We start from the raw sequence: 12,603 nt of genomic DNA, 5'->3' as shown, positions 1-12,603 counted from the left end.
CAGAAACACAGAACAGAAACCAGAAAGCACCAAATGAGACTCTAGATGAGAGCACAAACATACTTGTCAGTCATCATGACAGATGTGAATGGCTCTCCTAACACTGGGAGGGGCTCCATTTGGAACAAGTAAACTGCAGCTGATGAACAAAGTTGAAAATAAAGCAGTAAGCAAAGATACACCAGGAAAAGGCAACAAAACATTTAACAGGAAAACCAGTAGCAGAGAAAGTCAGATTTCAGACTTAATAGGCATCAAACTTTATGCCTCAAGCAAGTCGATATGGAAATGAATCAAACAAAATCTACTAGGAATCACAAAGAGGGATTTGTAAAACCATCTCTCCTCATCTTAAATATGCAAACATAAGGAAGAAGGCAGAAAACTGGAAAGATAAAAAAAAACCTGATTTAATGTACACCAAAATATGTACTCTACAAATAAAAAATAAACATTTCCCAATACTCCATTAAATGTTCACAAAAATATTTCTAAATAGGCCACAAAGAAAAATCTCAAAATTAAGGAAAATAAAATTTACATAGCCTGCATTCTTTCACTACAACGGTGATAAAACCAGAAACTAATAAACAAAAAGTTAACCAACCACATCTACCTAGAAATGAAAAGAAATGCTCTTGGTTCATTTTTGGGGTCAAAAAACAAATCAATCAAACTTCTCAGAATAGAACAAGATTGTACTGTATAGCACAGGGAAATATATACAAGATCTTGTGGTAGCTCACAGTGAAAAAGAAAACGGCAATGAATATACGTATGTTCATGTATAACTGAAAAACCGTGCTCTACACTGGAAATTGACACAACATTGTAAACTGACTATAACTCAAAAAAAAAAATTCTTAGGACATGATCAAGGCAGCATTCAAAAATATATTAGCTAAAATTCACTTATATTGAAGAAGGAAAAAATGAAAATAAACTAAGATTCAACTTAAGCACATTAAAAGATCGATGTTCAGAACAAGGTCAGGAAGGGAGGAGAAAAGAATTAATAATAAAACAGGGACTTTGTGAGTTAAACAAGCATAATCAATAAATATATTTAATAGCTGATTTTACGAAAATACCAGTAAAACTGGTACACTTCTGGCAATGCCATCAATAGAAAAAGAACACGAATGCATAATACTAGTAACGAGAAAGGAAATACAACTATAGATATAGAGAGGATATTTTTAAAACTTAAGAGAATAAAATCGATAACTCGGTTTAAAGAAGTTTAAAATCCTTGACGAAGAGAAAAACTTTCCTGGAATATGTACTGTACTGACTCTAAGAGGGACAAAGTCGGAATAAAACTCTCTCATAGGAAAGTCTGAAAAGGTATCAAAGAAATTTTCCCCAAAGAAACAACAGGTTCTGATAGTATCAAAAGACTTCTTTATACCTTCAAGGGACAGACAGGCCCTATGGGTTTTTTTGGGGGGGTAATAATTAGGCTTATTTATTTACTTTTTTTAGTGGCGGTATTAGGGATTGAACCCAAGACCTTGTGCATGCTAAGCACACATTCTACCACTGAGCTACGCCCTCCCACCCTATGCTTTCTAAATTGTTCCAGAAAACAGAATAAAGTGGGGAGCTTCCCAAATCATGATCTCAAAAGCTCTGACCTCAAAATATGGCTAAGAAAGGTTTAAAAAAAGTTGCATACCTCAGTCCCCTATTTTGAGCCTATATTCCATGCTAGTAAAAAGACTAACATCAAAACAATCAGTATGATGCTTACTAGACGTCCTGTTCTATATATCGTACATACATTAATTCACCAAATCTTCCCAACTGTCTTACGAAGTGCTATTACTATCCTTTCTTCCAGAGGAGGAAACTGAGGCACAGTACGTGGCACAGCTGGGATCCAAACCCAGGTCACCAGTCGCTAAAGACCGTGCCCTAACTACTAAAGAATCCTGCCTCGCCATTTCGGTCCTGCAGTGTATTAAAACAGCAACCCACCGCAACAAAGCAGGGCGCGCCAGGGATCCCACGCTGGCTCTGCACCGGGAGGTCTGCCCGTAATGTTCACCTATGGTACACCCAGCGCCCAACCTTGGTATCTAAGACCATGCTCCAGTAAAAGGAACCATGGCTCCTTGAGGAAACGGCTGATTCAAGGGTGGAGCAAGGGATGTACAAGATGAGCCTGGAGCATCCTGCAGGGCCAGAAAGTAGGGAAGTGCTCAAAAAGCAAAATGATGGGATGTGTCAGGAGCCAAATGAAAGAGCCCCCAGTGGCCAAGCTGGAACGATTTAAGCAACAAAATGATACAATAATTGGATTATAACCCAAAGTATGAAATACATATCCATGAGTCCATACAGATATAAGTAAATAAATGGTTGATAAATAGATGAACAGGAGACAAGAGACAAACCACCCGTACAGAAGAATTATAGTGAATGCAGATACCCCCCGCCTAAGTCCCCACTCCTTCAGTGCGGGCTGTGTACAGTGACTTCCTTCTGAAGAGTACACGGGGAGGGGGAAAATGAGCAGGTCTACAGTGGAGAAACCTGACAGACACCACCTCAGTCAGGTGACCAAGGCCAACATCAGTGATAAGAGATAAGGCTGATCACATGCACCCTTGATACCCTGAGATAGAAGTGGCACTCTGCCTCTGTGGTCCTCTCCCAGTGACACGTATCTCCAGTCTAACCATGAGAAAAACATCAGAAAAACGAAAACTGAAAGACAGTCAACAAAACACCTCACCCGTACTGCTCAAAACTGTTAAGGTCACTGAAAACAAGGAAAGCTGGAGAAATGGCCACAGCCGAGGGGAGTCGAATGTAGGAGACACCCAAATGTAATGTGGGGTCCTGGAACAGAAAAAGGATATTTGGTAACAGCTAAGGAATCTGGAATAAAGCATGGGTTTTTTTTTTTTTCCCAGGGGATAATTAGGTTCATTTATTTCTTTCATTTATTTTTAATGGAAATCCTGGGGATTGAACCCAGGACTTTATGCATACTAAGTATACACTCTACCACTCTATGCATTCTATCATTGAGCTATACCCTTCCCCACTAAAGTATGGGTTTTAGATAATAATAATGTATCAATACTGTTTATGAGTTGTGACAATGTACCATAATCATATTAGCAATAAGGGGAAAAAGAGAACTGTCTGCAATATTCCTGCAACTTTTCTGTGATCTAAAACTGTTCTAAAGTAAAAAGTTTATTAATTGCTTAAAACACACACATAAAAGGCCAAGGGAGACGCTAAAAATACAGCAGATAAAATTCAACATCCTTTCCTGATAAAATCTCCTACCTAGTAAGCCAGGGAGAAAACAGTACTTCCTTAAACTGATGATAAATATTTATCAAAAATCAACAGTCGGCACCAGGTTCAATGGTGAAACGCTAGAGGCAAATCTATAAAGATGCCTGCCGGCTCCACTGTTACTTGATGGGATTCTCAGGGGCAATTCCCCTGGCATCTGAAAAGAAAACACCTATTTCGGTTGGCTTTGCCCCCAGAAGCTCTAATTAGGGCTGCACCAACCAGACTGCGCGTGTGCAGGAGGCTCTTCCCTCTGGCTCTCTGCTCAGCTCTCCCGCTGGATTATCAGGCTAGTTTGCACCCCAAACGTGCCCATTTCGCAGTTACTTGTCGAGGCAGAATGAGCAATCGCAGCTTTAAGTCACGGATCCCCACAGCCTCTCTGCCCTCAAGGCTCAGCTACACTCTCAGACACTGTGCTCTGCCAAACCTCATGGTTCCACTCTCTGATGTTAGGTCTGTAGACAGAGCAGGACCTGCCCTGCCTGGTACTGGTGGCCCAGGATGAGGGAGAGGTGGCTCAGAACTCCCAGGAATTCTCCACCAGGGATGGCCCTGACTCTCACAAAGGGCTCGGCTCAAATACACCGAGGTGTGGCTGGCGGGGTGCAGGGCCCGGGCTGCCTTCCTGAGGGGTGCACCAAACAGCTGGGGGTTTCCTGGCCCTCTCGTGGTAGGCTGTGTGTGGCCCATCTCCAACAGCTGAGGAAGTGCTGGCAGGAAACCCGCATCAGCCTCACAACACCAGGCGAAGAGCCGGTTTCGCCACATCGAGACCTGGGGGTCTCAGCGGGCCCGACCGCAGCCCCCTCCCTCAAAGTGGCAAATGAGAGTAAGTGAGAGCTGTGTCTGCTGCGGAGAGAGCAGGGCACTCACTGGCCACAGACAGTGACCAGGCCCACGGACAAGGCTCCAACACGTCTGTTCTTACCCAGGGGCTCTGGTCTCAGAGGTTGCCTGGACCTAGACCTGCCTTAAAGGCCCCAAGCCAAACTCTAGCACCTTGCTAGGGTAGGTAAACTGAGGGTGGCCTCACTGAGGTCCAGGCTTGCCTCGGCTGAGACTAGATTAGGTTGGACCAATCCCAGGTAACTGGAAGCTGTCCATTTCCAGAACCTCCAGAAGGCGGGAAGTAAGGGCCTCTTGGTGACATCTATCATCAACGAAACCTGGATCCTCAGCATGAGCCTTGTGGGGTGGCCAGAGACGTACAGGGCCATGTGTGACCACCACGCCCAGCGTGCCGGGCAGGGAGAGCCCGGGGCCAGACCCAGAGTGAGGGAAGGGTGACGCAGGCCCAGGCCTCTGAGAGACGGCCCCTCGGGGGTTACAGTGTACCACGAGGGATGGACAGCGAAAGAAGAGGGTGCTAACCTGCAACGGCTCAGTGGTCTCCCAGCGTGGGAAACGCAGCTCCTGCAGATCTGACAGAGAAGCTGGTCCAGACCAGCAGGGGGGTGAGGGGGGATGCAGAGAGTAAAGGGTAGGGTCAAGGGTCAGCTGTGCCAGGAGAGACCAGAAAAGGTCTGCCACAGCTGCCTGTGCTTTCTGCAGCCACAATCACCATGGCTTAGTAGGGCTGTGGGGTTTCCCATCAACTCTCCCACCTTCCAATTCTCCTCACTGGAGCTGAATTTTCTAATCCTCAGGAAAAACAAAAAACAAACAAAATATGGGCCTTGTTTAATAAGAACACATTAAGGGTTTTGCAACCTGCTCCCTGGGGTGGGTAAACTGAAAGATCAACCACCTGATCCAGCCCCACGTGGCTGGGAGGGAATCTGTGTGCGGCGTGGTGTGTGGTATCCGTACGTGGTGTGGGGCATGTGTGAATGGTGGGGGGGGGGGTGTGTGTGCGTGCATGTGTGTGTGTGTGTGGTATAAGTGGTGGGGGAGGTGTGTGTGATGTGTATGTGTGCGGTGGTGTATGTGCAGGGAAGACCCCTCCACCTCCAGCCTGGGGAGAAGCCCCTCAGGCCGGGTCCGCATCTCCTCACCCACAGTCCGGACCCAGCAGGCACACTAAACACACAAGAGTTGTGACTCACTCCATCTGGCCAAAGGGCAGAGAAGAAGCAAGGGGACTTTGAGCACAGAGTAGCCTAACCTGGCAGTTTGTCATTAACAAAGATCGAAAGAACACAGGGGAGTATTATTGTGGGCTCTGCCTGTGACAGAGCACAGGAAAACCCAGGTCTTGTCAAGAGTCTCCAGATGGGGTCAGAGGGGTCTGCCCAGAAGGACCCCAGGCCAGGGAGGAGGACGACACCTCACAGATCTTCTGTCTGTTAAATGCCTCCCTCAACCCCCACGGAAGCTGCCATGAAAGGGCCGGAAAAGTCCCATTCACAGCCTGGAGAGAGAACGAGCGAGCATGATTTCAATTATGGTCCCAGACTGTCAAAAACATCAAGTTATTAATCTCCTTGTGGCAAATGTGAACCGGGACCTGCTTACACAGCCAATTGAGCATGCTCTAAATTAGTGTTTGCAGGTAATTGATTCAGCTGCCAGCCCCATGGCCAGCCAGCTACAAGCTGGTGACGCCGCTAACATTAAATAATACAAGGCGGTAAAATGGACTGCCTGATTGGGCCTGCAGTCAGATGCTGTTAGCGCCCGATTTACCCAAACATTAACATCTTATTGGCTTAACGCAATTTACTACACCTCAATTGTGGAAAATGATTTTCATTTCCTCTGGAACCCGGCTCACGGGCACCGCACAAAGGAGGAGTCTTAATAAATGCCATCAGCTCACTTCCTTTTTTCTAACGTGCCCTCAAGATTTTATGACAAACCTTTGATAACAGAACAAAACAAAACCAAAAAATGAGGCTTAGAACTGGGTCTCTTGGGGAGGGAGGGTATAGCTCAGTGGTAGGGCACGTGCTTAGCATGTTCAATCCACAGTACTTCCTTATAAATAACTAACTAAATAAATGAAAAACCTAATTACCACCATTTCAAGTTAAAAAAAAATTAAATTAAATAACTAAATAAACTTAAAACAAAAAAACTAGGTCTCCTAGTCAGCAGACCCTGTCTGAGTCTGAGCACCACTATCACAATGGTACACCCTCCTTCCAGAAAATCAGCCCCGTCTCCTCGCCCACCCCCACCCTGACACAGGAAGTCCCTGCCCTTCTTGTCCTGTGTCCCTCTGTGGGGCTGGAGTTGGCCATGCTCCCAGAAGAACGTCCAAAAGGTTATAAGAAGTTCTTTTGACCCAGGGATTGGTGGCCTCACCGGAGTCGCTGCCCTGGGCCTTCCCAGGCATCAGTCCAGCCTGTGTTAAGAGGGCTACGCCCCCTGGGGAGCTGCCACCTACTTTAGAAGAGATTTCATGTTCCCACTGGGTTAAGAGAATGCTGAAGTTCACAGTGGCAAAGAGGACAGCAGAAAAACGGTTCGGGACATTTCCTTCTCTCTTCCGTTCACCCATCTAACCCACCCACTCGTGTTTCCTGGCAGCAACTATGGGGCGGATGCTGCCAATAAATGAGATGGAGCCTCCAAGAAGAAGCCCCCAGGCTCTCAAGGATGCAGACACAGAGCAGCATCGCCCGGCTACCTGGGCAGTGACAGAGACGTGCCAGGGGAGGAGAACGAGCTGGGCAGAGACATCAGCCCACCTGGCCACTGCAGATGCCCCCCGGCTTTGGCTGGCACTGGCAGTGGGGGTGGGGTGTCCTTCTTAAATCTGGCCAGAGACACCCCAAGATGCGACAATGTCCTAGGACAACGATCTTCCCGCTGTCTCTTGGAGGGTGACACTGTCTGTCCTCAAGGGTCACCCCACCCTTCAGGAAGAGATTGTACCTCTTGTTCTCAACATCTCTGCCTCAGCTTTTCCCTGGCGGGAAACCCCTCTCCACACTCCACCCCAGGAACCCCCCTGCTCTCAGCTCTCAGGGACCCACGGATCAGGTGGCCCCCCTGCTGGGCTGAGGCTGCGAGGGCAGGTGCTGTGAACTCTCTGTATCCCCTCTGCCAGCCACAGTGGGGGGCACGGCACATAGTAGGTGCACAGTGGTGCACACGGGCACGTTGAGCTGGACTAATGCCACTCAGGGCAGCTGCTTCTGGCCGAGAGCCTCAGGATCATTTCTCTGAGAGCCTTGTCCTCAGAGGAGGCAGCAGTGGGGCCGACCTGGGATGAGGGGTGGTGGGAGAGGCTGAGCAGTTTTGTAGTCAAACATAAGATCTCCCCAGAGCTCAGCTTAACAAGAGACTCTCCACCAAATAACAGCCAAATGCAATGTGTAGACTCTGGATCCCAACTCACACAAATCAACTCTAAAAGATAATTTTAGACAATGTGGACCAGACGTTGATAATATTAAGGATTGGTGTTAAATTACTTAGATGTGATAATGACACATTGGTTATGTGAGAAGGAAAAAAATATCCTTATCCACTGAGACACCCACTGACGCATTTACAGGTGAGATGACATGATGTCTGGGGTTTGGTTTTAAATTCCCAGCAAAACAAAACTAAACAAAAACATCCTGACGGGGACTCTGTCATTCATTATTCTATTCTATGGGGGGGGGCAGCTATTTAGAATATTCCAACCAAAGGAAAAAAAAAGACCTCCATTACCTTGGGTGGGGCAGTAGGGAGCTGGGGGTGGTATTCCCTGGACCAGAGCTCACACGCAGGCCTGTCAGGCTCAGGGACACTGAGTGGGAGGACGGCCCAGGCCCCTCCCAGGAGCCACCTTCCGAGCTAAACCTCCTGCAGCGCGGGCACAATGCAGCCCGTGGCAGGACTCCACACTGGGGCAAGCATGTCCTGCTCCACCTTCTGGGTTGTTTCACTAGAAGCATCAGCTGTGGGGGAATATGGGCAAATTCAGTTGGGAACAGGTTTCTGGGGCAGTGCCAATCTGAGGGACCCACTGTCCAGCCCACCTTCCTACAGCCCCACAGAACTCCTCTTGTCCCCGCTTTGGGGGAGAGGTAGGGCCAGGATCCTGGGACTCCCAGAGCAGACACCGCACTGCAGCAGGAGACCACAGGGAGGCGAGACCTGGGATGGTGCCACGTGCCCTTCCCCATCCTCCCCTGCGGGCGTGATAGAGTTGGGTCCTCGTTCATGCCCCCTTCTGAGAATCCACGGCAGCGGAGCCATCCAGGCCATGTCAATCTCTTACGTCTCTTAAGAGCAGAGAAATATAGAAGCTCCCTGTTCAGAACTCCTTTCAGGGCTAGACTTTGAGAAAGACACCTCTTCCTGAGCCACGTGTTGGTGGCTGTACACGCCCGCGATGCCCACTGCCAACTCCGTCCGCACCTCACCCTCCCCTGCACTGTTAAGGCAGGCAGGCCAGAAAGGCTGGGGGACGAGGGGGCAGAGCACGCCCTGGGGGTACCTGGGGAGGACCTGGGTGGGGAAGGGGCAGTAGACCTCTTCAAGCTCAGACAGCCCAGGGTGGAGGATACAAGGTAAAAACGCAACACTTCTGACACCAAATGTGTAGGTTTTCCACACTAAAGCAATTCTCCAATTCTCCCTCTGACACTTACTGCCGGAGTTAGGACAGACCCCACAGGTTACGGGCCCAGTCCCACAAAACTGCCCCCCCTTCAAGGCACCAATCACAAGTCCGGGCCCCCATTACCTCTGACTGACTGGCCTTTCATCAGGGGTTCCCACAAAACCCAGCTTTGGGTTTCATAATGGGCTAGAATGGCTCACAGAACTCAGGAAAACACTTTACTTACTATTACCACTTTATTATGATGGATACAACTCAGGGAGAACCAATGGCAGAGAGGCACAGGCACCATGGGGGAGGGGCACGGAGCTTCCTCTCCAGGTGCTCCACCCTCCCTGGCACCTCCACGTGTTCACCAACCCGGAAGGTCTCCAAACCCTGTGGTTTAGGGTCTTCCAGGCAGTTCAATTATCTCCTGAGAGGCAGGACTGGTTAAATCATCGGTCAGAACTCAACCTCAAACTCTAGATCCTCTCCTCTCCTCTCCTCTCCTGGGAGTTCGGGGCGGGGCTCAAAATTCCTGCCCTCTAATCACCTTGTTGGTTCCTCTGGCAACCAACCCCATCCTCCAGGAGTCCCTCATTAGCATAAACTCAGGTTGGGTGGAAAGGGGTTTATTATAAATAATAACAGACATTCCTCTCTATCACTCAGGGATTTTCAAAGGTTTTAGTGCCAGGAACTGGGGGCAGAGACCAAATTCGCATTTCTTATTATGTCACAGGGGGAGAAATGGCAGCCTCTTTGGTGTCCTCTCCCCCAGCGGGGCTTCCAGTCGGGGCACTCACTGGTGGGAGACGCTGGAACAGGGACTTCCCGCCCCAGGACATAGGCAGGAAGGGAGCCACTGGAGCATGCTGACCCCGGGGTCCTGGAGCAGGGCAGAGGGGCTGGCCAGACCACACCCATCATAGCAAGGGCATCGGGGAAGGCCCCTGGGGGGCACCAGGCTTCCGGCAGTTTAATTGGAGCTGAAGGACGATGGAGATCTCCAGAACGCTTTATGAGCCACTTAACCATCCCGTGACCCAGCAGTCCAAGCACCACAGACATAATGGCAGTGTTTACACATAAAAATGGCAAGCTGTTTTACTAGCGGCTTTCAGAGTCACAATAGCGGCTATTTGGTAAAGTTTCCTGCAAATTGCAGAAACGAAGTCCAAGAGTGGAGTGATGGGGCACTAAACCACCCTGAAAAGTCATCAAAGACCATTACCATCAAACACTCTGCCAAGAGCCAGGGAGGTGGCCACAGTGGGAAGAAAAATCTTCTTTGCCCACAATGCCGAAGCCCGGCTCCTAATTCCTACTCAATCTGTGTGTGGTGGTGCTGCGTCTCATCTGTTACTTGCTCAGGGTCATAAATTGCTGAGGTTTTTTTTATTTTAACATTTTAATCTTTACCCAGAGAAACACAGGAGCTTACCTTTCCATCTCATATTCTTTCATTCCCACTTTTACAGCCTTCATTACCTGGAGGATGGATATTAAGCACAGACATTTGTATTATGGAGATAAGTAACACTGCCTTATAAATAATGTATAGTACTTTTTCAAAAGAATCTCTTCTTTAAAAAAAAATATGTGCACACAGTGATGCAGAAATGTGACAAATTAGAACTTTTTTTTGTAAAGATCCAAAGCCACACAGTTTATTTAAACCACTCTGGAGCATTTATATTCGGAAGCCGATAAACACCTCACTCGGCAGGCAAGTAAAGATTTAACCAAGGCGTGTTTGGTGAATCCTTAATGCTCAGGGGGCTGTGACAACTATCCTAAAAGGGTCCCTTCCTTATAAAGCACAGAGAAAATGAACTCACACAAGAGATTCTGGTGCTTCCAATGACCCCCGTCTGTCTCCTGACACAAAGCAGCAAATGTCAGTGAGCAGGCGCTGGGCTATCCCAATCGCCAGGACCTTTTTCAAGCAATCCACTTCCTTATTTGCTCCTGCTCCTCAGGTATTGAGTGTGAAGGTTTGGGAAAGAACCATGAGAAGGTGTTTTCAGAAAACGGAAGATGGTAATAAATGAGCCTGAATCACGGTTAAGGACCAAAGATTCTTTAAGAGAAGCTGACACTGCCAGAACACCAGGAAGGAGACCCCTATCCTTCTGGACTTCTGGCTGGGAAATTCCCTGAGGGTGGGTCCATTACGGTGAGGAACTGAGGCAGGGCCTCTGCCCCCACTGCCCTGTCCCCACTGGGGAGCAGTAAAGACTCAACACCCCATCTCCAGCCTGCAGCGACACTTCCTGCCTGCTGATGTGGCCGTGGAGACCAGAGTCACCCCAGAACTGTCCATCTCAGCACTGTCCTCTTGCCCCACACAGAGCATTGCTGCTTCCCCAACCCACCCGAAACAGCATCTCCAATGAGCCAGTGCCCAGCTTACCTCCCGGTGGGCATCGCTGGAGATTTTATTGGTGTAGCGCAGGACCTCCAGCTCCATGTCCGTCTTAAAGACCCGGCTGCAGAGAGGAGAAAAACGAAACAGCAAGTCAGTGACTTCCAGCAAGAGTTGGCGGACCCCTCCAGGGAGACCTCCACACTCTGTCCAGCCTGGGAAGGAGCCCAGGGCTGCAGATGGGCTGCTGGGGCGTGGGGTGGGGGTAGGAGGGGCCACCAAGCCGCCGGAGTGAGAAGCTGCACTGAGCATGGTCCATCCCCACCCAATGCCAGCCTCAGGTGTGCAGGATGTCTCCAGGTACAAGATCTGGAAGCCGCTGTGGGTGGCAGAAGCCCAGATTCTGTAGCCAGACACACCCTGCCTCGCTGAGACTGTTTGCTCATCTATTAAATGGGGATACAATCTACATGGCAAGGCTGTTGGACCTGAGTCTTAAGTGTGCTGACTCCCAGGACTCTGCTCAGATGGCTGAAGAGTCCTCCCATTTCCTCCCCATCCCACCCCACCCCCATCTGCCAGAAGGTGCTCTGGAAAACCCTGGGACTCAGGCCCCCTGAGTGAGGCAGGGTGGGGGTGGGAATGGGGGTGGGGCAGTGCTGTCATTTCCAGCCCTGTGTGCAAATTGTGAACGTGGAAACAGGGGGTCTGCAGAGAAGCAGGAGACTAGGAGCAATGAGGGAGGGCGCTTTCTGTGGGGCAAGGCAGTGCAACCAAGAGAACCTGCTGTCCCTTCAATGCTCAGCTGGGCCTCCTGCCAACTGAATTCCAGGGGAGTCCTCACAATAAACTCATGTTAATTTGCCCAAATTTAGTTAGCTTTCCAGTCTTTGCAATCAATCTCAACTCCAAGACTTCTTCAGGGAAGCTACATAAATAGTCACTTTTATACTTCTACCCATTTCATGTAAGCAACATTTCATGTAAGCAGCCCTACCCAGTCCTTAAGTGCACAGAGTCCTTGGTGCATCCCCATGGCCCACTCTGCTCCCTTTACGAGAGGTGACCTGCCTTCACTAAAGCTCCCACATGGCCACCTCCCCCTCTCACAAAGGGAACGCACTCAAGATCAGCAGAGCTGAATGTCTGACGGTGGCAGGTTAGCACCTGCATCTCCGTCCATAGTGTACCTGTCATCCAGCCGCCGTCCACCTCTGAACTGTGATGGCCCTGAGCTGGCCTCAGCCCAGACAGGCTGAGGACAGTGGAAAAGGGGCTCCCACCCCCATCACAGGCAGCCACTGACACACGCTGTCTCCATGGTGCCCAGCTGGGACAGCCAGCCACTCGTCACTCAGGAAGTGAGGAAGGCATCTTCCAGCACAGTGACGCCTTCCTAAGACTGTAAAATCTTCCGAGGACTGTGGGA

The 12,603-nt window shown here is 49.3% G+C and overlaps 1 protein-coding gene across 1 annotated transcript in view; it reads right to left on the bottom strand.

Annotated features, from left to right (window-relative positions):
* Positions 1-12,603, bottom strand: part of PEPD (peptidase D) — a 107,002-nt gene that overhangs the window by 53,306 nt on the left and 41,093 nt on the right. The window contains exons 8-9 of the mRNA XM_032486193.1: positions 11,223-11,298; positions 10,251-10,297 (exon numbers count right to left, since the gene is read on the bottom strand). Of these exons, the coding sequence (XP_032342084.1) occupies positions 10,251-10,297; positions 11,223-11,298 (123 nt within the window). The remainder of the gene's footprint in view (positions 1-10,250; positions 10,298-11,222; positions 11,299-12,603) is intronic.

The sequence above is a fragment of the Camelus ferus genome, chromosome 9 (assembly GCF_009834535.1).
Source record: "Camelus ferus isolate YT-003-E chromosome 9, BCGSAC_Cfer_1.0, whole genome shotgun sequence".
Classification (NCBI taxonomy): Eukaryota; Metazoa; Chordata; class Mammalia; order Artiodactyla; family Camelidae; genus Camelus; species Camelus ferus.
Note: the sequence above shows the minus strand (reverse complement) of the source record. Positions and strands in the feature narration are given on the sequence as shown.